The sequence below is a fragment of the Diplotaxodon limnothrissa genome, linkage group LG23 (assembly GCF_057381915.1).
Source record: "Diplotaxodon limnothrissa isolate DT_005_m linkage group LG23, D_limnothrissa_male_GT1.1, whole genome shotgun sequence".
NCBI lineage: Eukaryota > Metazoa > Chordata > Actinopteri > Cichliformes > Cichlidae > Diplotaxodon > Diplotaxodon limnothrissa.
Window position 1 is genome coordinate 38,950,596 of NC_140617.1, and position 27,635 is coordinate 38,978,230.

The 27,635-nt window shown below is 40.5% G+C and overlaps 1 protein-coding gene across 1 annotated transcript in view; it reads right to left on the minus strand.

Annotated features, from left to right (window-relative positions):
- Positions 1-26,897, minus strand: part of LOC146608647 (E3 ubiquitin-protein ligase Midline-1-like) — a 39,759-nt gene extending 12,862 nt beyond the window's left edge. The window contains exons 1-3 of the mRNA XM_085347318.1: positions 26,172-26,897; positions 10,637-10,732; positions 4,102-4,209 (exon numbers count right to left, since the gene is read on the minus strand). Coding sequence (XP_085203444.1) covers positions 4,102-4,209; positions 10,637-10,732; positions 26,172-26,897 — 930 coding nt within the window. The remainder of the gene's footprint in view (positions 1-4,101; positions 4,210-10,636; positions 10,733-26,171) is intronic.
- Between the last annotated feature and the right edge of the window lie 738 nt (positions 26,898-27,635).

The following is a 27,635-nucleotide window of genomic DNA, read 5'->3' on the forward strand; positions in this document are numbered from 1 at the left end:
TTAGTCTAATTCATTAGTGCAGCATTACTGGATCACCTCTGTTTGAAGTGATATGATACAGTGGGGCAAAAAAGTATTTAGTCAGCCACCGATTGTGCAAGTTCCCCCACCTAAAATGATGACAGAGGTCAGTAATTTGCACCAGAGGTACACTTCAACTGTGAGAGACAGAATGTGAAAAAAAAAATCCATGAATCCACATGGTAGGATTTGTAAAGAATTTATTCGTAAATCAGGGTGGAAAATAAGTATTTGGTCAATAACAAAAATACAACTCAATACTTTGTAACATAACCTTTGTTGGCAATAACAGAGGTCAAACGTTTACTATAGGTCTTTACCAAGTTTGCACACACAGTAGCTGGTATTTTGGCCCATTCCTCCATGCAGATCGTCTCGAGAGCAGTGATGTTTTGGGGCTGTCGCCGAGCAACACGGACTTTCAACTCCCGCCACAGATTTTCTATGGGGTTGAGGTCTGGAGACTGGCTAGGCCACTCCAGGACTTTCAAATGCTTCTTACGGAGCCACTCCTTTGTTGCCCGGGCGGTGTGTTTTGGATCATTGTCATGTTGGAAGACCCAGCCTTGTTTCATCTTCAAAGTTCTCACTGATGGAAGGAGGTTTTGGCTCAAAATCTCACGATACATGGCCCCATTCATTCTGTCCTTAACATGGATCAGTCGTCCTGTCCCCTTGGCAGAAAAACAGCCCCATAGCATGATGTTTCCACCCCCATGCTTCACAGTAGGTATGGTGTTCTTGGGATGCAACTCAGTATCCTTCTTCCTCCAAACACGACGAGTTGAGTTTATACCAAAAAGTTCTACTTTGGTTTCATCTGACCACATGACATTCTCCCAATCCTCTGCTGTATCATCCATGTGCTCTCTGGCAAACTTCAGACAGGCCTGGACATGCACTGACTTCAGCAGCGGAACACGTCTGGCACTGCGGGATTTGATTCCCTGCCGTTGTAGTGTGTTACTGATGGTGACCTTTGTTACTTTGGTCCCAGCTCTCTGCAGGTCATTCACCAGGTCCCCCCGTGTGGTTCTGGGATCTTTGCTCACCGTTCTCATGATCATTTTGAACCCACGGGATGAGATCTTGCGTGGAGCCCCAGATCGAGGGAGATTATCAGTGGTCTTGTATGTCTTCCATTTTCTGATGATCGCTCCCACAGTTGATTTTTTCACACCAAGCTGCTTGCCTATTGTAGATTCACTCTTCCCAGTCTGGTGCAGGTCTACAATACTTTTCCTGGTGTCCTTCGAAAGCTCTTTGGTCTTGGCCATGGCGGAGTTTGGAGTCTGACTGTTTGAGGCTGTGGACAGGTGTCTTTTATACAGATGATGAGTTCAAACAGGTGCCATTCATACAGGTAACGAGTGGGGGACAGAAAAGCTTCTTACAGAAGACGTTACAGGTCTGTGAGAGCCAGAGATTTTCCTTGTTTGAGGTGACCAAATACTTATTTTCCACCCTAATTTACGAATAAATTCTTTACAAATCCTACCATGTGAATTCATGGATTTTTTTTTTCACATTCTGTCTCTCACAGTTGAAGTGTACCTCTGGTGCAAATTACTGACCTCTGTCATCATTTTAAGTGGGGGAACTTGCACAATCGGTGGCTGACTAAATACTTTTTTGCCCCACTGTATGTGACTATCACTGTGTTTAACTACCATAATAATTCTTAGGGTACTGAGTGCATGCTTAATTAGTTTTTTTTTTTTTTTAAACATACTGCTCCATTGCTATGTTTGACAGGCTGAAGTCGTCGGATCACCTCCTAAATCAACCATCTTGTACAGGTGTTTTGTGCCAGAAATGGAGTGTCCACTGAAGACTGAAGATACTGAATTTCTACGCCTTGCCATTGATCCCTCTTGTGCCTTCATCTAGACAAGAGACATTAACTTAACCACTCTCACATGCTCTGTACCTACATCACCTTCCCTGACAGTCGTAGCTAGGCTCATCTGAGGGTGAAATTATAAGAATGTGTTATTTTGCAAAGTGCTCTCTAGGGTTCCTAAATAAAATATGGCATTGAGGTCATTTCTTTTGAATTAATCCCTTCTTCTGAAATATAAGAACCTCTCCTGGTTTTAATGGCACTTTGGATTTCCTTACTTTCTGTTCCACTCCCAACCCCGAATAGATGCTGACACAGTAACATGGAAGAGGGAAAGAAGTTGGAAAGGACTACTACAAATAAACCTAATGCCTAACAATGTAAAATAAGAACAATAATAACAATAAAGGTAAAAGATGAAGTAACAAGTTTTTAGTTTCTTGTTTATTCCAAATGATCATCCAGATGTCTGTGACATGTGATGACAAACACCATAATGGAAGACCTTTGTCATCACATGCTTAAACTCATCATATATTTTTGCATATGCTGAACAGACAGTCAGACATGCTTTAACTGTGGGGTAGAAAACTGCATGAACACCATACGGCAGGGGTCTCAAACGCTGTCCTGCAACTTTTCCATGTGTCCCTGTTGCAACACACCTAGTAGGTCATTAGGAAGACTATAGAACTTGACTGCATGCTGAGTTGGCAATTCAGCCATTTGATTCATGTTACAGCAGCTCATGAGTGAATGAACATGGTGCAATAAAAGTATTTTTAGAAGTATATGTTTCCAAATACATACATTTACTTAAATTTACTTGAGTAGGGTTAGGGGTTGCCACCTCAGCATGCAGTCAAGTTCTATACTCTTGCTAATGACCTACTAATTGTATTCAGGTGTGTTGCACCAGGGACACATGGATAAGTTGCATGACACCAGCTCTCGAGGACTGGAGTTTGAGACCCCTGTCATACGAAATATGACAGGTGTGGTTGAACTGCATGAAGACTCTGAAGTGTCTCTTCTCTTCTGGCAGGACAGGAATGTGGCCTTGTCCTGTGAGCCACCTTAAGGGTGTACTTGGAGTAGAACTGGACTGTCACCGGCCTCAGGCTCTTCACCTTTTCAAAGACAAAGCAGTCATTTAGATAAAATATTAGATATTGTTTACCTGTAAATGCACAAAGTAAATTTAGAAATGTAATTCTTGTCAAGAGTGAACAAGCACTGATAGTGTAATCTACAGCTCTGGCCAAATGTTTAGAAACTGAGAAGTGTTGTTTGTTTATTTACAAAGTTTGCTGTTTCAGTGATAGTTGTATATCATATTATATCACTTCAAACAGATGTGATCCAGCAATGCTGCACTAATGAATTAGACTAACTATTCACTTTAGCTAACGTTATTAAGTTAGCTAAAGAGTTGGGATGCTGTGTGAGACATAAATAAAGCTAAAATACAAAGGTTTGGACACCGTTTTGCATGTTTCCCTACTGTAGGAGTCTCTGCAAGCATACAGGGCTCTGAGAGGGTACAAGATGACAACTTTGGAATTCTACTAGAAACAGTCGATCATATTTGTTTGTCAAAGCTGAATTCAGGGGAAACTACGCTAAATTAGTGTTTTTAGCTAACAGCTACGATAAGCATAAAAGTTACTGTACGGCTATCATTTGTTAACATGACGCTTGTTCTTATACATGTAATACATTTATTACCAACCTGAGAGTTTATCCGCTGGTCATTCGACATGACGAATGACTTCTGAAGTCTTAATTCAGCTCAAGACGCTGTAGATTCCCATCAGTAACACTTTCGGTCCACTAGTAAAACGTAGTTCTATTTAATCTGCGCTTGATTACTCTTGAACCGGAACCGGATGTAAGTCCCAAAAAACTGAATTTTGGAACTGAAATTGAATTGTAGAACTGAAACTGAATGTTGAGAAGTGAATCCGAAATTATTCGAGAGCTAAATTTTTAATGGATAAAATACTGTTTCAAAGCAAATGAATTCATTTTCAAACTATAAAATTCAATTTCAGTTTAGTGATGATCATTTTCAAACCAATAAATTGAATTTCAAATTAGGCTAATTCATATTCAGTTTTTAAAAGCATTTATTCAAGTTACAATTCAGATTCAATCCGAGCAATTCAAATTCAGATTTAACTTATTCAAATTCAGTTTCTGATGGCACAGATTTCGGCCCATAGCATTCACCTCACCTTCCCCTCTTTGATCTTGTTCCCGATGATCTGCCTCCTCTGCTGAATAATGTCAATCAGGACGTCACACTCCTCCAAGAGCTTGCCCTCCTGGCGGGACGCGTTCACCTGAGAAACCAATTCATGGCGAGTATTAGACAAACAAAGCGACTGATGAAAGGTGTGGATGGGGTATATAGAGGGATGTATGTTTAGTGATTCCACATCATGTCCACTGAGGGACAGGGTGTTATTTTCATCCATCAGCCAGCCCTCCTGTCTGGAAGCAAACACTTGACGAAGATATTCAGCTATTTTGCCTCCTGCTGGCTAGAGGGCTGAGTGATAAGGAAAGTAAGCGGGAAGCACTATGTCTGTTAGAAAGCACACATGACTCTCAGCAATATGCTGTGCAAGGGTAATGAAATGAGCTCTTATACACGGTACAGTGTATATATATTTGCCTTTTTATATGAGTGTGAGAATTCTGAATGTGAAAGAAATGTACAGTAGGTTTATGTTTTTGCTGTTTTATATATTAAACAAGTACATAAAAAGGTGAAGCGATGTACAAATAGATCTTGTGGAAAATCTGACTCACTGAGCAACTTCAATAACAGAAGTTGCTTTTCAAATTCAACAAAGGGCATTTGTGAACTGTCACGGACATGTAGATATCTATAGCAAAATGCCCAATTCACAGCAGAGATAAACATGTTCACAGGCTGATAAACTAAAGTATTTTTGGTCTTATTTTCCCCTTCATAAAAACTCTACTTCCTAACTCATAACTAGTTATCCATTATTAGAAGTGAGGCAGCTTTTAGAGGCAGGTTGGCTAGCTACAAACTGGATGGCTAACTCTTTGCTAATCATCGGTTCAGCTAATTCAAATCAAAGATCTAAATCTTCAAACTGTGTTTGAGATGTTGGTGCCTTTTGAATCATTTTTAATGCAATTATCTGACAAATAATATGCCATGCTCTTCCACTAATTTTACTAAACAGGCGTTCTATCTATTGTAGCTAACCTAGGTTAGTTAGCTTGCTAAAGAAGCTAACTAGTCAAGAATACTTATTATTCATGACAAACAAAAATATGCAGTAACTTTATTTTTACAGATGCTGTCGTGTAGCATTTAAGGGGAATGGAATATAAAGGTGATTACATCTAAACAGTCAAATTATTCTTTTACAGACATATATACCTACAATCATTGTAGGTATATATTATGGAATTCACAATATTGAATTCCAGTGTAGAGCCTAGTAATATCCTAAGTGAGCAGCAGTATTATAAAAGGAGCATAATCAGCCTAATTTCAGTCTATGGACTGAAACATCTGTGTGCCTCAAATCCCACTGATGGCAGTTAACTTTAATAAAAATGATTTAGTCTAGCTGGAAGGTGTCTGAAAAAGTGCAGCTGACCACTTTCAAGGTGGTTCTGCCATGAGGGTCCATTCTGTGAGGCAATTGATTCACTTTGCAGTTGGAACCTGTATAGTCTGAGCAGGCTATAAAAGTTGTTCAAGTCCAATTATGAGAGTGCAGGTCCAAACATAATGTGTAATTTCTCATTGTGGTCATTTCCTAGCGGCCCTTTCAGCACCTTGTAAAGTGTTTTCTTGCTGCAGCAGAGCGATAGCACTGGGAGCAATGAAAGGGAAGTCTGCTGTGAGCGTTACTGAGCTGAAGAAAGACTGCACAGTTATTCATGCAAACATACACTCTTACAAGCACACATCAATGCTGACAGGTGTTTTAATAATGACATCATAGGGGCTCATTTGCTTTTCCTCCACAGAGCCAAACGAGGTTGGAGTAGACTTCCACAATATCCTCAGCGTCCCTTCCTAAACAGCATTTATGTGATTTTCTGGGATCATTTTGCCAACAGAAACAATTTTCCACCTGGATTACATCTCAGTGCTTATGTTAGACATGCCGAGCTGAATGCCCAAGCTCTACTCTATAGCAATGCCTCTGCAACTGTCTTTTCAACACTGTTAATTGGTTTCATCAACATCACTGTGACAGCTCTGGTGAAGCCTGACATTTTTAACAGTTTACTGTATATGTTATCTCTGAGTGGCATTTTGTACACCACTTAGTATACTTATGCAGATATAAGGTATTTTGGGTTGAAGCCTTTCTTAATATAAACCAAAAGAGCACATGCTGAGGCTAATCTGTTCCTTGGAAGGCAGCTCTTTTCATCTCTAGCCGCATTTATTTAACTTCTGGCACTGATTAATGTTTTGATGTTTTAGGAATGGCTTCCAAAAACTGATTGAAACAGCCTAAAATGAAGTTGGAACAAAAGCCTCAGAATTTTCTGGCATTACTTTGTCTCTTTAGTTTACCAGAAAGCTCTAACTTGCTTTCTCGGACATTACGTGACTGTAGAAGGTGACATCTGAAGGTGTCACTGTGGATTTAAGGTGATATACCCCTCTATGCTTATCTCTCAATAAGATGGCACAGACACAAAAGTAATCTTAAGCTCTTTTCACAGATGCACTTTAGCCCTGAACTTTTTCGGGATTTACACAACAGACATTTGAGAATGCAAAGGTCTGACACATCCTGGATGCTAGCCAGTATGCCCTCTGTGCCCTCTCTGTTCAACTTAGTCTATGTGCTGTCTGAACATGCCCATGTGAGGATAGCACATCTAATGTTCCAATGTATTAACCAATAGCAGGTGGGTGTCACCTTTGCTGTCACCTATATGCTCTATGTCAGGGGTGGGGGAAATCCAGGCCTCAAGGGCCGGTGTCCTGCAGGTTTTAGATGTGTCCTTGATCCAACACAGCTGAGTTAAATTGCTAAATTACCTCCTCAACATGTCTTGAACTCTCCAGAGGCCTGGTAATGAACTAATCGTTTGATTGAGGTGTGTTGACCCAGGGTGAGATCTAAAACCTGCAGGACACCGGCCCTTGAAGCCTGGAGTTCCCCCACCCCTGCACTATGTAGACAGTACCATTGACTAAACCAGTAATTACACTTCTATAAGTGCAAATACATGTATTTATGAACTATCTATGGCTCATTCAGAATAATCAGACTGAAAGGCTAGTCTAAAGGTAAGGTAACCCATAACTGACAAGCATGGTTCTGCACTGGTAGTCCACATGGACTTTTGGCCTTAGTGTATAAGATGATTACTCACAATCGCTCTATCTGCACTACCCAAGATAGCCACCAACGTGTAACCATAAATCCCACATCAAAAAATAATCAAAGTTGAGCATGGTCTAAAGGACGAGGTTTCACAGCATCTGTATTGTCAATTGTTCCTCACATTCTTCAACTACCACTTTGTTTTTGTGTCACTTTCTTACAATAAATTAGTTATTGAGTTATGTGTAAGCTAACGTTAGCAGTGCTTGCATCAGCACTTGATGCTTTTACCTTTTAGCTTTTACGTTGCAAGCTTAAGGGATTGCTCTCATCTTAAAAAAACGATTGATTGCATGTGGCCTGTGTTGGTGTACCACACAACCACACTGGTTAACACAGCTGTCGACTGTCTTACTTTTTAACATCGACTGTTAATGACTTCCTGTGGTGTCTGGCACCATAACCAACTCTACCAATTCTAGTGCATTTCTAGCAGTGGTTACCAATCCCTCAGGAAGCAGTGCATAATTACAATATCTTATCAGCTAGTTTCCTGCTTCAAATCCACTTTCATAGTTCGACAAAGAAAGCTTATTTTCAAGTAAGGAAAAGAATACTTTCTGTACCCTTGAACATAGTTAACCTGTTAGTAAATGGATGTCATAATATAAACAGCAGTAACAAGGGAGTGGCGCAGACACACTGTCATGTACACAGCCACACAGACACCCACACACAATTTGTGACCAAAGTACATGATGTGCTGTGTAAAGATGTGAAGCATCTAATGACTGTGGGCAGAACCCTCTGGAGCATATGATCAGTATGACAGATTATAGCCTGAGAGGGACATTAAGTGATTCATTTAACCACAGAAACACACATGCATGCACACAAATGATTCAAGCCTGGAGGATATCCAAACTTTGTAAAATGTGCATCAAACAAACTTTCTGGGGGGGGGGTGAAGTTGGTCTTGAAGGGCCTATATTCCCTGACACGCATCAGAGGTAACGCTTTCCTTCTCTCTCTGGCTTTAAAACAAAACTGCAAAAGCGCTAATCCTTTTTCATTTTCTTGTGTTCTTTTTCTTTTTTTAATGGGATAATTTCCTTCCTTTCATTTAAATAAACAAACCAATTAACTGCCTAAAACGATCCCTCTTTGAGTATTTATTGCATTGAAACTCATTGTACCTTCACGAAATTATAACTGGGCCCCATTTTTGCAAAAGAAAAAAAACCAGCATAGAAGGGTCCAAATGTTGTTTGGCACTAGATTCTTTGAAAAAGAAAAAAATGTGTCACGATGCCAGCCGAAAAAGAATGCGTGCGTAATTTGGTGTGGGAGCGTTAAATGAAACTGTGGCCACAGCTGAACCACAGCAGATGGTGACTCAGAGGAACCGGGTGTGCAGTCATTTTTTCTTCTTTGTTTTTATTTTTTTATTTTATTTTTTCAAACATGACTCGTTAAGGAAGGTTGCCATTTGCTTGATCTTTCGCCAACATTAAGTGTCTGAGAGATTCTCAGCAGCCATCTTTAGTGAGGCTTTGGGAGAGGCTTAATGTGATGTGAAAAATTCAGAAAGCTCCATCAACAGCACGCCAACCAAAGCTGAGTAACCATCTCTTTTTTTATCTATTTATTTATTTATTTTTAAGCCCTGACATATTCATGCCAAGCATATCAGACAGCTCAGTTTCCTGAGTTCACGTAAGTTGTATTTGTATTTGATGTACTTTTTAGCCCATGATCGTTATTGGTTTTTTGCTTGGAACTTTTTCTAGTCCAGTTCGACCCTGTGCAGCTTGACCTGACGTGCTCTCAGTGTACACCTCAGAGGTTATATAGATTATGTTGCGAAACTCCACTGCATGTGTCATAATGCACTGGGGAGAAATAGGTCAAGTGGGTTTGTTTGCCCTTTTCATGTTCATCATTTATTCATCAGAAAAGGATCAAAGTTTTTCTTTCTCCTGTTTGAAATTCTTGCCTCGTCACAGTTTCCCCCTGAGCTTAAAGCTCAGAGGAAGCATATGTGTGATGGGAAACATGAAAACATGCTCGAAAAAAAATGTATACAGCGCTTAAATGTTAATAAATCATAATCCTCTTTCCTTGCAGCATGCAAAGACCTTGCCACGCATGCAGGCTGTTCTCCGTTATTTCTAAACTAAGATGTCACTGCCTTTCAACCACTGCCTGTGGCATCACTTTATTTAAAGCTTCTTAGTGGGCTAGTGGAACATGAACAGGCAGGCTTAGCACAGAATTGCCTTCACTCGAGTTAAATGCATGCAGACATTCGCACAATTGGTTGTTATCCCAAAAATAAACGTGTTAGACTGAAACCTGATGATTTGCACTTGCCTGTTTCTGCACTCAAAGCTTTTGGGAAATTTCAACATTTCAATTTCGAAAACAGTTTTTTTAGTGCATGGAGGCTGAAAGATGTTGCAGATGTTACATATATTTGTATTTTTATATATTTATATGTAACCCTTAAAAGATGCTAAAGACGCTATGTTTGTTTGTGTACGTTTATTTTTGTCTGCATCCTATGTAAGATCAGATTTTCGAACGTTCTCTGTTATTATTAAGAATATTTATGTGAAATTAAACAGAGCTCTGCAGTTAATGTAGATGCTAGATACATTTTAGAAGCAGTTTCATTAAAAATATATACTTTAGGAGCGTAATATTCATAATGTATTAATCACTGAAACTTTGAATGTTGTAAAAAAAAAACAAACTAATATGCTGGCCACACTCCCTGAGTCTACGATGACGCCTCCAAAATAACCTGACGAATAATGAAAAATCTGATTTTCTTGAGTAAACTTTGCTTTACTCGTATTTGTTTTTAATGTAAATAAATCTACACTGTCACTTGTCATGTTTTTCCCTTGTTTCTGGGCAGATAAAAACATATATTAGACCAGTAAATGTGAATGAATAAAAGCAGGTTTAAAAAACAAATCAATGTAAATAAAAATTTTTTGCCAAAGTCTGCTATGTTTACATCTTCACTTTTTAAAATGATATCCATTAACAGTCTCACGAATACATAAAGAAAAAAAGGTTTTTGCAGTGGCATTACAAAATACAAAACACAAATAAAACAGCACAACAGTTTGAGTGAGTAATCAAGGAAAAATGACAAATATAAAAAAACTAAAACAAAAAAATAAATATTATATTAGGTTTACAACATGATAGTCATATTCAGTCATTTACTGTATGTTTTGTTGTCAACTCTTGCTACATGCTAAGCTAAGGGTTAATAAACAATGTTGAGTAACTATACTGTACAGGTTACACAGGAGATGCTACAGTTAAGTCTTAAGTAGTAAAATATTATATTATCCATTCATTTAATAAATTCCAACATACAGCTAACCATAAAGGGCAACGTGGGACTCACCTCTACATGCTGACAAGTTTGAATCAGTTTTCCCATAAGAGACTCCAGCTCGTTGTTCCTCTTGATCAGATTACTCAGGTTGGAATCCAGAGCTTGCTGCAGAAAACAATAACACAAAAGAGACAACGGAGAAACTGAGAGACAAGTAAAAAAAAAAAAAAAAAACAGTCTCTGACGTGAATGTAAAGAAATCAAAGTGGAGAAAGAGCTGTCAATACAAGGAAGATAAAAATGCAAAAAGAACCGCTTTCCCTTTTAGTTTTCTCATGGAAGCCAGAGGGGATGTAAGAATATCAGAACAACGGCAACAACAGAAAAAGTTCTAAAGCAAGTGAAAAAGAGCTGCGTCTGGAAAACACAAGAAATTAAAAAAAAAACAGTTTGATTCCTCAGTTCAAGTCCACAAAATAACAGCAAAGAGAAGCAACGATTTTCTATCATCTCTCCTTCTGCGCAAGCGTCCCCAGGAGCTCCGGCGTTATCAACTGTCTTTTTAAACAGGTGCGTTTGGTGACCATGTACCTCTGAGCGCGGGTGATACCCCTCGTCTCTGTACTGCCTCCTCATACTGCCCCGTCCGAGTCCGAGCCTCTGACAGAGAAGCCTACTCTACGAGAGGATGTGACTGGGACAGCCACTCCACTGAGCACCGAGCCATGCGCAAACCCGGCCAAGCGGCAAATTAGGCATCAAAAGCTTTCCCTATGAGAGCATGCAGCAGCGCTCCCGGCTAACGAACCGGCAAACAGGTGACAGCACGTCAGTGCTGTCCCTTAATGCTCCTCCCTGCTCCCCCCCATCCATTCCCCTTCCCCCCCTTTTTTTCCTCCTCTCTCTGTTGCTTTTCATCTGCCTGGGCACAAGCTGTCTCTACTTCTAAGACCGTCATATTATTGCCAAACCAAGCGTGCTTAAGCTGCTCTGATGCCACATCTCCTCTTGCCCATTCAAAACTGTTTTCCAGATGAATTTCACCCCAGACTTGGTGAACTCTGAGATTTCCATGTCTCCAAAAACAAAAAAGGTGTGCAAGTTCGCTGGAGCAGCAAGGCCGTGACAGGCAGCACACTTGTCCTAACGCACAAGAAGTGAATCTTTTGCTTTCTTTACAGCTGCTACTTACTCGCCTTCACAAGTGAAGCTGCTGTGAAACAACATTTGTATTTGCTCGACCTTTAACCCCCCCCCATTTTTTTTATAGCTGCAGTGTAAACAAAGGCAGTTCTGATGCTACAATAAGGATTAAAAAGGCACTACCAAGAGGGAATATTGTATAAACAACCACGGTAAATAGTGATAGAGATTTGCGTGTGCAAGCATGTGTACACTACTGTACTCGGCTTAAATGGATGGCCTTAATACGGCGATGACACACAAAAACCAAACAAGGCATGAAGGACTCTTTGAACAAAAATATGGCGCTGTCATCATTATCCCTCTAAAAAAATGAGCTCTGAAAGGATGGAGATGAGGACAAGAGAAACAACAATAAGTCAGCAGCTCCCTCAGATGCAGTTGAAATGTGTTTCCACACCCCAGTGTAATGTAGGAAAGGTAAAGTTCATGAAGTACACAAACACGCACAAAAGGGAAAAGGAGCAACGAAAATTATGTTAAGTTTTCCGTGCCTCTGTTTATGGCTACATTCCTGTTCATGTTAACATAACCTTTGAGTGTTTGTTTGCTGTTTTATTTGGACTCCACATCGATAGCATCCATTTTGCCAAGTGGCGTTTATCTCTGGGGATTGCTAGCCCTGTCAGGTCACCTGTCAGTCATCCTGCCGGTTTATCCTACCATCTCTCTTTCTCTTTGTCTGTCTGTCCTCTTTTTCTGCTGCCGGTCCAAGCAAGATTTTTACCCTGCATCCCTCCAAAAAAACAGAAAAGTCTCTGTGTGAAATTAATCTGCTCTGAATCACCTTGGCTAAGCCTTTTTGATTTGTTGAGTTTTATTATACATAGCGAGCCGCAGGATTTAGATTATCTTAACATGGATGCAAAATGATTAAATAAAAAATGATGGATACTTTCACATTTGACACTGCAGATGTGAAATATACAGTTTATAAAAATGTGGAACACTTACATGTACTAAAAAAATTTTATTGCTTGAATGCTACAGTGATCTTAGACTACCTTTTTCCTTCTCCGTCCTCCTTTACTAAGTGGTTTTTGTCCTGACACAAAGACAAAGACTGACACAAAAATTTAAAACTTAGTTATTAATTCAGAGTGTGTGACTATAGTTTTATTATTATCATGATATTTTACTTGTTTTTATTTTATCACAGATTTATGTTGCATTATAGCATTTCTTTATTTAAAAATGTGCCAGTATTTTGAAGTTTGGAGGTAAAACTTAATAGTAAAACTGAATATTTGTCCTTACGTTGGGTGAGTGCTGAGTGTTTGTATATGTTTGCATATGTCAGGTCGGGTCTTAGACTCCACCTCTCTGGGAACTCCCAGGCCCTCCAAGGCCTATCTCCCCTCACCACACTCCCTGCCGGTGACTGATGCCCTCAGGGGTCGGCGCATTGGTGGTTCTTGGTGTCCGGGGCTGGGCGCTCAGGTATGTACCAGCTCACTCCCGGTGGCTACTTGGCGGGGCTTGGCGCCTGTTGCTCGGTCAGGCCTCCTCCGGGGTGCGGGGGGCCCTCGGGTCTCCGGCCTCTGGGCCTGCGGCTCGGTTCACTCTGGCACAGCTGGCTGCTGGCAGAGCCGGTGGGCACGCCGGTGCAGCCCCCTCTAGCTTCTACTCAGTGGCTACTGGGTGACGTCTCGTCTGGGGATCCTCAGCCCTTCCCATGAGGGTGGCACGGATGCCCCTCCGGTGGTCCTCCTTGGGCTCTCGTACTCTGAGGCCTCTGGATGTCTGGGGCCTGGATCTCCTCCATGCCTGCTTCATGCCCTGGGGGACGGGGCTATGGCTCGCTACATCCTCTTGCAGACCATTACATGTGGAAACCATTTGAAAACAAGCGCGCTGATCCACACAGGTATGCACATGCGTGTTCACTGCTCGTAGACTTAAATTACACCTTTCTTGGCTGCTACAGTAGGGCAAAAAAGTATTTAGTCAGCCACCGATTGTGCAAGTTCCCCCACTTAAAATGATGACAGAGGTCAGTAATTTGCACCAGAGGTACACTTCAACTGTGAGAGACAGAATGTGAAAAAAAAAATCCATGAATTCACATGGTAGGATTTGTAAAGAATTTATTCGTAAATTAAGGTGGAAAATAAGTATTTGGTCACCTCAAACAAGGAAAATCTCTGGCTCTCACAGACCTGTAACGTCTTCTGTAAGAAGCTTTTCTGTCCCTCACTCGTTACCTGTATGAATGGCACCTGTTTGAACTCATCATCTGTATAAAAGACACCTGTCCACAGCCTCAAACAGTCAGACTCCAAACTCCGCCATGGCCAAGACCAAAGAGCTTTCGAAGGACACCAGGAAAAGTATTGTAGACCTGCACCAGACTGGGAAGAGTGAATCTACAATAGGCAAGCAGCTTGGTGTGAAAAAATCAACTGTGGGAGCAATCATCAGAAAATGGAAGACATACAAGACCACTGATAATCTCCCTCGATCTGGGGCTCCACGCAAGATCTCATCCCGTGGGGTCAAAATGATCATGAGAACGGTGAGCAAAGATCCCAGAACCACACGGGGGGACCTGGTGAATGACCTGCAGAGAGCTGGGACCAAAGTAACAAAGGTCACCATCAGTAACACACTACAACGGCAGGGAATCAAATCCCGCAGTGCCAGACGGGTTCCGCTGCTGAAGCCAGTGCATGTCCAGGCCCGTCTGAAGTTTGCCAGAGAGCACATGGATGATACAGCAGAGGATTGGGAGAATGTCATGTGGTCAGATGAAACCAAAGTAGAACTTTTTGGTATAAACTCAACTCGTCGTGTTTGGAGGAAGAAGGATACTGAGTTGCATCCCAAGAACACCATACCTACTGTGAAGCATGGGGGTGGAAACATCATGCTATGGGGCTGTTTTTCTGCCAAGGGGACAGGACGACTGATCCGTGTTAAGGACAGAATGAATGGGGCCGTGTATCGTGAGATTTTGAGCCAAAACCTCCTTCCATCAGTGAGAACTTTAAAGATGAAACGAGGCTGGGTCTTCCAACATGACAATGATCCAAAACACACCGCCCGGGCAACAAAGGAGTGGCTCCGTAAGAAGCATTTGAAAGTCCTGGAGTGGCCTAGCCAGTCTCCAGACCTCAACCCCATAGAAAATCTGTGGCGGGAGTTGAAAGTCCGTGTTGCTCGGCGACAGCCCCAAAACATCACTGCTCTCGAGACGATCTGCATGGAGGAATGGGCCAAAATACCAGCTACTGTGTGTGCAAACCTGGTAAAGACCTATAGTAAACGTTTGACCTCTGTTATTGCCAACAAAGGTTATGTTACAAAGTATTGAGTTGTATTTTTGTTATTGACCAAATACTTATTTTCCACCCTGATTTACCAATAAATTCTTTACAAATCCTACCATGTGGATTCATGGATTTTTTTTTCACATTCTGTCTCTCACAGTTGAAGTGTACCTCTGGTGCAAATTACTGACCTCTGTCATCATTTTAAGTGGGGGAACTTGCACAATCGGTGGCTGACTAAATACTTTTTTGCCCCACTGTACTTCAAAGCACATTGTGCGCTGTCTGTCCTGCGTGCTGCACAACAACATTGAATATTTAGTATTTACTGCTGTTTACACTTAGCTAGATTAATGCGATGGTGTTGTGTTTAGTATGTTGCTTTGTTTTTTTTTTTGCTTGTTTTCTCTTCTTTCTCTCTCAACAGGTGATCCAGGAGATTTTTTTTTCTCCCCCCCTTTCTCACTGTCCCTCTCCCCTTCCGTTTTTCTTTTCCTTCCTCTTTCTCTCTCCCTTTCCTATCCCTCACTCATGTCTGTCCCGTCTGTAACATCTGAAAATAAAATATAATAAATAATAAAAACAAAGGTCGATCAAATGGACCAATACGGCAATGCCACGATGATCCATTTGGCAAAATAAATCCATTGGGTATCCTTGTTGGTCTTCAGACAACAATTCTGATGGCTAAAGAACCAAATGGGACAGGCAAAAAAAACCAAAAAAAAACTGAATATTTGAAACAGCTGACCGGGTTAATTTATTTGCAGAAAGGACGCACTAAGAAAGATACAGTTCTTTTCAAAGCCATCAGACAAAAGAGTAATTTTTGTTTTTCGTCCCACTGAAACACAAGTTGCCGGTAAAAACTGAGCTAACCGAGTGAGGCAGTACCAAAAAATGTGTTGCATATAAAAAATGTCATGTCAAAGTGTTTTTTCTCACTTCCTTGTTTGATATGGCTGTTTAATGGGAGGTAAAATTGTAAAAATGCTACAAAATGCTACAAATACTTGTTGTACACCAATAATGATTTCTTTTAGCTGGTTGTTCATTGCCATCTGCTGCAGAGAACACACTGACTGTGGATCAGACACTGATACTACTCCACTGCAACACCAATGAGCCATGCCCAACAGAGTGAAAACAGATTACCCAGTAAAACTGTAGTTGATTTCCAGTACTTTGTGACATCTCCCATGTTTCTTTCATAGAAAATATCAAGAAATGGATTGTGCATCACCATGCAGCCTAAAAATATCAAGGTATGGACCTCTCAGTCCACTTGGTTTCCACACTTTCAGAAAGCTTGTTAGTTTACTCCCACAACCCACCTAGGATTTATGTAAACATCCAGAGGTCAGCAATAGAGGAGCAGTCTTAACCTGTTCTGTAGAGGCGGTTTGATTCAGGCTTTTGTGTAGAGACTTGAGACTTGGCTCAAACTGAGTAAGTAGGCGAAGTGAATGAAGAGCAGTTCCATCAGAAGACGCATAATTCAAGCCTGTTCTCATTCCCAGGGCCTCAATTAAAGCTGTTTTGGCAAAATCACCGGATTGGGGCTTTTGGAATGAAGGTATATTTGGCCCCTGTGCCCGGATGCACAGGCTCACGGTGTTAGTAAGCTGGGTTTAAGTCATTATTTTTCAAATGTTGTGAAAAAGAAGATTTTTTTTTTGCCAAACTATGGTCTTTTCTTTAGTACCCACACCTAAGCAAGAAATTTCCAGTGCCTAAAACTAAACAAGTACTTTTCAGTACCTGAATCTAACCAAGTAGTTGTCAGTCCCTAAACCCAACTAAGTAAATTTCAGTACCCAAACCCAACCAAGAAACATTCAGTACCTAAACCTATCAAGGCGTTTTCAGTATCTAAACCTAACTGTAACTTTCTTATGCCCAAATCTAACCAAGTAGTTTTAAATGGATAAACTGAACTAAGTACTTTTCAGTACCTAAGAGTAACGAAAAAACTTTTAGTGCCTAAATGTAGCCAAGAAGTTTCAAGTGCTTCAGCCTAACAGCCATGAGAGTTCAAAACAGTTTTTGTGAGGTTTTTATATTTCAAAGAAAAGCTTATTCACTCAATGGCATCTGTTTTTAATTAGTAAGAAGGTGTTCTGCTGCAGCATGCTCAGAACTTCTCTTAGGTTCTTCTTAAATCGCCCTAAAAGAATCCACTCTTTGAAACCGAAGCAAATTTTTCATCTCTTTCATCACCTAACATCTTTGTGATGGCTTCAAAAAAGGTTACATGTCTCTATATAACAAGCATCACACTTGTTATCAGTGTATGCACTGTTCATGTGTTCAAAAATGGCTGTAGATGCATGCTGTGAATGAAACAAATCAACCTGGAGCAGTGCTGATAAGCTAAGAATGTATGCGAGCGGATCACACATGCTCGCTCACTCACAGATAGGAAATGGTAAGCAAATGAAGTCAAAACTTCAGAGGACCTACGTCTTTTCTAAGATTTACTGTGACATTGAGCAGGATTGTGCTCTGAGGATTCATCTCCATTCTCTTCCTGGTTCATGAGTTAGAGAGATCAGAGAAACCTCAGTCATGCAGATGAGGAGAGAGACTGTGAGGAAAAGATGAGGAAGAACAAAGGCAGACAGTTAAACAGCAAGACAGACATTAAAGAGGAAGCAGGAAGAGGAAACGGGAACTTTAAAAGAGCCCATGCTTGTTTACTGCTCTGCTTTATAGTCTGTCTACCTGTCCCTACACACATCTATAATGTATTTATCTCATATCATCAATGGCGTTGTGTATTGGTTGGTTTCCACTAGTGAGCTAAGTTATAAATTGGGAACAAATTGTTTGTCTTTTTTTATCAATCTGAGAGAAGCACAGATGACTGCTACAGGAAAAGGGCACTGATTATGAAGCAAAGCACAGCAGAGCAAAAAGAAAACACAGCATGAAAGGAGCATTGTTGTAGAAGAAATTGAAAAAGTGTGTGTGAGAGAGAGAGAGAGAGAGAGAGAGAAACAAAAAAGCCCAGAGCGAGGAGAACATTGAGTACAGGAAGTAAAAGTTGTCTGCGAGTGCTACACAATGCACTGTAAATTTTCACAGAGTGGCTTTTATTTATTACAGTTAAAGAGAGAATCTCATATCTGTATATGAGCGCATGGGATACCAAGCATCTTATAACATCCTTGGTTTGAAATGCAGACTCTAGTTTAGGATTTATCTTTTTATCTTCTAAGTAGCTACATCAATACTCCATCTAACAGCAGCAGGCAGATCTTTCGAGGGCAAAATGACTCAAAAGCACTAAACAACAGGAAATGCTAGTAACCAGTTCCGAAGACAAAGAGCCCAATGCACAAACACAGCAGTCTATTTATGCTAACCACAAATAAGCAAAGTATAATAATAATGTCACTATTTCAACTTTACAAGGGCAACAATACAAATGCTAACATCGTGCTTTCACCTCAAACATACCAGACTTTGATATGACCAGAACCAGAGCAGCAAATATCCAAAATGTCGAGGTCCAGGCTCTGGGGAGATCAAGACTGAAAGAGTGGCTTTTCTATCCAGGTACACTTTTACTGCATTGGTGGAGTGTTTGGGATCATTGTCATGCTGGAAAATGAAGCCGTTGCCAATCAGATTCTTCCAGATGGTACTGGATGATGGATCAAAATCTGATGGTACGTTTCTGTTTCATATTTCCATGAATTTGGATCCACATAGTCTGCAACATCACTGGCTGAAATGTATCCCCAAACCATGACAGAGCCTCAACCATGCTTTACAGATGGCTGTAGACACTGTCGTACCTGACCTGACTTGAGTCAAGAAACAAATTTGGATTAATCACTTCATTTTTAGTCTACTTCCTTACAAAATTTGGTATATCTACAGCCTTTTCTCTTTGTTTCCCTTCTTCGTAGACACTTTTCCACCTAGACAATTTTTGACGAACAATAGAACATAAACTGAAGGGCCAGATGCATCTCTCAGGTCCCAAGTCAGGTCTTTGTTGGATTTTTAGTTGATTTCTTAAGAACATGACATTAAAATACTGTTCATCTGGAACAGATTCTTTCTTTACCCTCTACATGTTCAATTTCCTTGTTTTTTTAAGGACACACTGCACACAGATATGCCATGTTTGCAGGTAATAGTTTTTTCAGAATCACCTTGTTAGGACAGAAACACTATTTTATGTTTGTCAAACTATGTTGTGACTGTGCTGTGTGTATGTGACTGAATGAATGTTTAGAAAGTAGGACATTGTTGAAATTCTTTTTTGGTAATGCTCCTTACACTTTTTGTCAGGATGTTGTTGATGTTTTTTTGTGTTTTTTTGTGTTTTTTGGTTGTTGTTTTTTTTGGGGGGGGGGGGTGTAGCTGAGAAAGATGATTTACCAACTAACTGACTCTTGCTTACTTGCAAACATGATCCTTCCTCAAAAAGTCCAAGAAGATCAGCTGTTGAAGATTTAAGTGACTCTATACCATAATATTGTAGGTGATAAATATGACTGGCATATTAAAGAATAGCCAGTTGCCCCCTAAAAAACATTGCCAATGGGTTTACTTTTCATCTTGCTGCATCAGTAAAGTGATGCAGAGTGTCCTCTACACTCTGGCATCACTGCTGTGTGGTCAGAGGGAAGAAGCAGTGTTCACTCTCTCTGTTTGAAAGTTTCAAGCTTGTTGAGCTTTTGATCACACCCAGCGGCAGCACCAGTGGAGGGTGTGATGTCAAATTGTACTGACACACTGTATGCTTTTGGCTGTCAGCATATGTATTTTTAATTTAGCTTTTTATTGCTGTTTTATGATCCACTTTAAAGATTGTTTGCCAAAGTCAAGGTTGCATTTAAAAAAAGGAAGAAAAAAGGTCAGGACGATAGGATGGACTGTCAAAGCATGTAAGGGAATAAGTATTTTTTTAATGATATAAAAGATGAATGAGGTGGCTGGAAGACATGGAGCTAAATGTCATGCTTATCACCAAGGTTATGGTTCAGAAGCTTTTGTGTCTGCTCATGTTTTAATGTGTTTGTACTTGACAGCCCCACGTATTTTTTAACACTAAAGGGCAGCTGATTAACCAAAGTGGATTACAACAAAACAGAACCAACCTGTGATTTGAAATTACACACACAAAGAGCAGCTGCCATCTTTTATCCTCAAGGTTCTTTCTCCTCAGACCCAGAGCCAAGGACTTTAAAAGCTATTCCCAGCTGCCTCCTCTGTGACGGGGGTAATTTTATCTCCGAAAAAGGATGGGTGTTCCCACAATAACCTCCATGGTTCTTATCAGACACACACCACCACCACTGCCACTGGAAAAAAAGGAAACTATTCCAATCATCTGATATTCTCCCCCGCACCCCCTGTGGAGTGGGGATATCTCAAACTCCAGCAGATCAGGGCAAAAAGTGATATGAATGAAATGTTCCAGAAAATATGACCAAAACAGTTCCAAGTTGTCAGACTTTATAATGAAAGAAAAAAAAGTGAAAAATCATATCTAAAGAAAATTGGGTGACCTGTAACAGATTGAGCATTTTGGCTTTAAGCTATTGGAACTACCTGACAAAGTGAGGCTACGTGCTGGACCTCCTCGTCTAAGAAGTCTCCCCAAAGTTTTCTGTCTTTATAAATTAAATATCAAATGCGTTTTTCACCATTAATATTGCATTGCACTTTACTTGGTAATTCTGTTAGACCTCAATTTACTTCCTACCCTGTTTCTGTTTACCACGCAACCTGCCTTTTTAAAGCACAACACATTCACTGTATACTGTACAATGCTCATAAAATCTGAGGACAGTCTGTGTCTAAATGTACTTGTGTTGCATAATCATAGCTCAGCATTGCTTTTATTTATTTATGACTATATGCTGTCTGGTTTTAATGCATTGTTTCACAAAATGCTGCCATGCACAGATTAGAGAAAAAGTAATAGCTTACAGAAATGAATTAAAGTTAAGTGACGTGACATGTGTGGTGCCTTGAATCAGAACTTATCCTGAGGCAGAGATATATTTTAAGCCTCACTCTTACTGAAGACAGCAAAACAAGCCAGTGGTCTGAAAAATAAAGTGTGGCTTTTAATGTGATTAGCAATAATCCGTCTTTAACTTGAAGGATAATGTATAATATTCAGCTCAATGGGCTTTTTTTTTTTATCCTGGACTTAAAGTCGTGTTTATGAATGATCAGAAATGCTGTTGTGTTAATGTTCTTTTCTACTTTTTTGAAGAAAAAACCCTGGAATTTTCACCTCAGTAACAAACAGTCAATTTATCAGTTTGTAAAGTGATTGCAAATTTGATGTTCTCACCATCTAGGCACGCAAAAATGCAATTTCTTCACAACAGCTCAAAAGAGATGACTGAAATTAGTTCTTTCATTTTTTTAATTGCATACCCTTCACCATTTCATTGAGACAAAGTGCAAAGACAGTTCATTTCAACTTGCTACCAAAACAAAACAAAACACAAAAAAGCTAATATCATGAAGCTGCATTATACTGGCACACCCCATTAAATATAAAAGAGTGAGTAGATGTAGCCAAAAGTACATGGCATCAGCTCAGTGGTGGCTTATAACATTATGTTTAGCTAATAATAGTAGCTTGCTAACACAGAGCAAATGTTAGCTATATGACAGCTAACACAAAACATGGTAAAATAATCAATTCAAATCAATTTTATTTCTACAGCTCCAAATCATAAAAACAGTCACCTCAAGGCGCTTTATATTGTAAGGCAGACCCTACAATAATACATACAGAGAAAAGCCCAACAGTCATATGACCCCCTATGAGCAAGCACTTTGGTGATTTTTAAAATAAACTTTCAAAGTTATGTTGCAAAGCACATGGTTAACTTGAAATACAATATGTAACTCAAAATTTCATGTCATCTTCTCTGAAATGTGATTTACAATGTTGAAAATGTAAGATACCACCAAATTACCTGAAATTATGACTTATAGATAGCAAAAATGTTTTGTTTTGTTTTTGCTTGGATAGAAATGTCCTTCCTACTGGCCTCCCAATTCATTTAAAAAGCTGCCACTAGAATACTGCCTACACACCAAGAAGAGAGAACACATTAAACCAATTTGTTCTGGCTTCTTGTGTAATACAGCACTGAACTTCAGGACCTGGATTGCAGAATAAAAAAACAAAAAGCAGACACATCTCTCAGACCTGCAAGGACTGGTTCAAACCAAATCCAACAAACTGACTTTAAACCAGTGCACAGTTGTGATTCAGCTGCATTTGGGGCCTAGAGCTGCCCCAACTCGAGCTATGTTTAAAGCCAAGCTAATGACTTTTTTCTACTGCTTTTACTTAATATGGACCTTGTACTTATTTAATAAATTCAGATTTAATCTTACCTGCTCATTCATTCAACTGGTTCATATTTTATTATGTTATTTTCTTTGTCTTTTACTTTTTTCCCCGTCTTTGGCTTTTAAAGTGTTCTGTTTTAAATTTGCATTTTAATATTCTTATGAAGTTTTCCTTTCTTTTAAATATTTCAGTAGATTATGGAGAGCCCGTTGAAATGCCTGTGTGTATAAACTGTGTGTGTCCGTGTGTGTGTAGACGTTAGTGCCTTCGTGTGTATGTTTCCTTTTGTGTAAGTGTGCGAGAAAAATCGAGCGAGCGCGCTCACAAGTTAATGAAGCAGTCACATATGCTTTGTTTTCCCATCTGTTGTCAGTGTCCTCACAAGGTACTCTGAGTGATGTCAAACAGCAGGAGGACTATATATTTCAACAAGAACTTCATTTAACCAACGAGCCCTGTCAGAAGTAAATGTCAAGACGTTTGGGGGGGAAATGACTGAATAACAAAGTTGGAACATGTGACAGAAATCCCTCATTTGGTTTTAGACGTGTATCCTCTCACATAACTGTTAAGAAACGCTTGAAACTTGGGAATGCACATGAGCTGCAGTAGTATTGCTCACGCGGATTCAAAGTATGACATGGTTTGCTTGGTCTAAACAATTTGTCTTGCACACTTTCTTGGCTTACACAGGCAGTATTTAAAAACCTCTGCGCAAGTAGGAGACACGAGTGCCATCCAGTTGTTTTGTTTTGGGGGGGGTTGTGTTTTTGTTTTGTGGTATAGGCGATAATTAGTTTGTATAATAACTGCAGGGTGTGCTGACCTGTGCTATTTCTCTCTGGTTGAATGGCGGGAGAGCGGGGAGAAAGAAAATCATGATAATTAGATGATGCACTAACCTGTAGCCTTCCTGCTAATTTTTCTTCTCTGCCTAAATTTGCTGAAACAGGCAACATGAGGCGGTAGAGGCACCCACATTAAATCTAATGACAAAGAACATCAAGCCCATCACTGGAGGCAAAGCTGGTTCTAAAACAAAACAATGATAAACAGAAAGGCAGGAGGGAATGTTTGTAGGCATTTTTATTGGGTGCACACATATGTAATCATAATCACTGATTTTAGTTAGGTTCAATTTCTCTGATTATATCACTGCATGCCCTTTCTCCAAGGACATATTACCAACTACCAACACATATTTCAAAGCCCTTGTAAAAGGAGAACCACGCTCACTCTTGACATTATATTTAGGGGTGCTTAGCAAGGCTGAATAAACACTATCTGTGTGTGTGTGTGTGTGTGTGTGTGTGTGTGTGTGTGTGTGTGTGTGTGTGTGTGTGTGTGTGTGTGGTACGTGGCCAAAAAATGTCCCCTGGTTAAATGACACTTTGGAAAAGTTACATGTATTTCCCTGCCTGCTGCTTTGGTGCGGTGGTGGGGAATCTCTATTCTCCCTGTTGCACGTATGCTTGTGTGGACTTATCAGCGTAAAAGCTCAAACGTTGTCTTTATTCAAATCATCAGGCTTGACCTAAGTGAATGCGCTTGTGCTGGACATTAGAGGTGACACAGCTGCAACCTACAGTAGATGCATAAATGGGTATACTTAGGATGCACCAGTAGGGATCATGATGATTGGGGTCGATACCAAGAGGAACACAGAAATAGCACAAAAAAGTCAGTTCCTCCAGCTGCTGCTTGAGGCTGCCTCCAAAAGCGAGTCAGTCCCAGTAGATTAGCATCTTAAAATGCCCAACTTTAAAGCAGAAAAACATGTTTACAGCCCTGTGCTCTATAGCTAATTCCGACTTCTAAACAACTATACAGCAGTGTTTTTGTTTTCTTTTAACATGACTAATTTTTTCTGGAAGAGAGTTTTATACAACCTAAGACACTTTCCTCCATATTTCAAAGCTATGACATCACAAAAATGTGACTGGTCAATGTTGATCATGGAAAAACATTATTAATGGGATATCTCACAGACCCATTTGTGCTATAATCAGCTAATTTCAGTTCATGTGCAGGAGGAGGAAAATGTGGTGATAGAAACAATTTTTTTCTTTGATAGCACAAAGGGACAAGCTCATGATTAGTCCAGGACAGAAACAAGCACCGCTAACACAATCTCAGTTCTTTTGCAACCCTCTACACAAAAACATGCTAACACAAAGCTAGTCAAGAGCACAGAATGAAGACAAAGTTAATCGCATGCTGGCCCCAGCCCAACAGCCAGAGTCTGAAGTTCAACAGGTAACAGAGGCAGTGACGTTGTAGCCTCCATTCCCTATTTGTAAAGTAGAATTACCATGGCGATCCCTTTAAAGTCTCTTTGAGTTTGTTTTCAACTTTGCTTTGTGTTCTTGGCACATTACATACGTACATGCTAAAGGAAAGATTGTATATGTGTCTCATTCAGACAGTCATTTGAGTTGTGTGCAGAACTGTAGCCTATGGTTGATATTCCTAACTTGTAAGTATGAGACAATTTATTTCCATTCATTTTACTTAGATGAAAAGTACTGAGTAATGTGTAATCTGTTACTTGTTTTGAGTAAAGACTCCAACACTGGTTATGATTCAACAAAGCTAAGCTGAAATAGTGATAGTGTATCTGTATGTGCCTATATACTGTTTTACATAACTTAAATAATGTCTAATTTTCAACTTTAACTGAAGACAAAGACGCATTCGAAAACAGAAAGTGTTGTTGCAAACTGTTGACCTGTTGACCTGCTTACTCTAACTGAACAGAAGAAGTGATGTGTTCATTGTGTGACATAGAAGGCCGTTTGCCAGAGAAAACTTTCTCTGTGCTGATCTAAAATCAGATTACTAGCAGCCTAGTAGGACCACAAACGTGAGGTAAAAGTGAACTTACATCATCAGGGGTGTGATGTGGAGACTAGTGATGCGTCTTGCATTCATTAATTCAGCTTTGTAAATGGAGGTAACTGCATACTCCTAGTTTCTGGATTTTGCTTTGTACTATGAAAGCTTGGCTTTGGACTGAAGTCGCTATACCTTGGCCATTTCTACTTTGACCTATTTTTTCCCTTTTTTGTCTCCCTTCCCTTTTATAGAAGCCATTAAAATACTCCAACATTATGCAAATGTAATCCTAAGTCACTGGAGACACTCTCCAGCAAAGTGCTTATATTAGTCAAAGGCAGATTAATAGAAGAAACCATCTGGTGGACATCCAAGGTAACATTTACTTCTGCATGATCTTTGCTGTAAGACACACACACGCACAGACACACACTGCCTCCATCTCCATTACCAGCACATTGTAATAGCCATGCTCAATTAAGCACACCTACACCCAGCAGGCAATTGGTGCTCGTTAACCTGCAACCTCATTAAAGACACCATGCCTCGTCACTAATGACACTCCCCATATTCGCTCTGTGTGCTTGCTTCTGAACGCCCTCCTGGCACAGTGGCATGGCGCAGTGATTATGCTAATTGCTTAATTATTCAGCAGAGATAATAAGTCAGCACATGATAATCTCACATGATAATCGAGTGAGATACCTGGATAAGGATAATAGAAAATTTCACACTTTTGAGCAGAGTAAAATTAAAGTTTAATATTCATTATATGGGTATAAGATAAAGAACAAAGAAAGTATAAGCTTATCTGTCATTAGAATGTGACGGATCTTGCAGGTTTTAATTAGAAAATGGGGATTTTTAGAAGATTTCAAATGTGAAATAACTTCATTAAAATCAATTAAGCAAACATAAGAAGGGTGAGAAAAAAATCCATTTCTGTGCTTACCTTGAGTTTTTCATAGCGGTCGCTCAGTGCTGCCACCTGGTGGTCCCTGTGACGTCCAACTAACTTGCAGAGTGAGCAGATGAGCTGGTCGTCAGTGACACAGTACATGTTCACCTTTTCCTCCTCGTGCTCCAGGCACTGGAGCCCTCTGAGGTGGCAGTCCGGCATAGGCTCGATGAGCCGGTGGCCGGTGAACGGCTTCTTGTTGGGGTGCGTCGCTCTGAGGCATTCGTCGCAGTACGACACCTCACACGTTACGCATGTCTTAACAGCGTCCTGTGGCGGGTCCTGCTCGCAGAACTGGCACTGGACCGGCTCCGGAGGTGTGCTCGGGCTGGACATGGCAGCGCTGAGGGGGACCAGGGCCAACCGGTTGCTACCTTCCTCGCCAGGAGAGTTGGGCCCACTGTGAGGGGCAGGCAACGACAGCGGCAGGGGGAGCCCGGCTGAAGATGAGGCCCGTTGAACTCTATCAATAATATTCTGCAAGGTCACGTTTCTCTTAAGTCCTTCTAGTCCACGCTCTGGACTCAGGGAAATGACATATCTACAGGTGGGGCACTGGAAGGCGCCGATACTCTGAACTGATTCGTTGGTGGTGCAGTGGGAGACGAGGATGCGGTGGGCGCAGCCGAAGCACAGGCTATGGGCACAGGGGAGCAGCAGTGGGTCTTCAAAGAGCTCCAGGCAAATTGGACAAGTTAGCTCTGACTCCAGAGTGTCCATCCTGATTAAAAAAGGCCAGGCGGGACCAGGCGCAGTGTCAGCGAAATCCAGAAGAGCCACTCAGCTGTCTGGAGGCCAGAGAAATAGATGGAGGCGAGCAGAGAGAGGGAGAAAGGAAAAGAAAGCAGGGGGATTTGTGATTAAATGGTGTGAAACAGCTTACTTCTCTGCGCTTTCTTTGGAGGGCTTATATCTCAATGGAGCAGACCACTGAGTTGACTTAAAGTACCGGGTTTTCTACGTCTGACTGAAGACTGAAAATAAGATTAAGCAAACAGATTAATTAGCATGGTTCAGCATGTTCCACCAATAAGCATTTAGAAGTTTAAAATCAACACCTGACGATAATTTGGCTGTGGAGCTTCTACTTTTGTCCACAGTATTAAGTAGAAAGGAGGCACAGGGGTCTATAAATTCCAAATTGTTTATATACTGCCTGCGACAGTGGCCTCAAGGATCTTTATTTTGTAAGCTACATACCCTTCAACATTAGAGAGAAAACCTCATTTATTAGACAGTTCTCTATGAGCAAAAATGTGGTGATGGTGGGAAGGAAGAACTCACTTTGATGAGGAACAGACAGCCATCTACGGAGCAATGAGGTTAAAAAGAAGACCGAAAAGAAGAACACAGCAAGGCGACAAATAAAAGACAAGGCAAAACTACAGGAGAGATGCTCAGTGCTTGATGGGAGGTTCCTCATCATGGTTCTGGGTCATCTGACCCAGCCCTAATGAT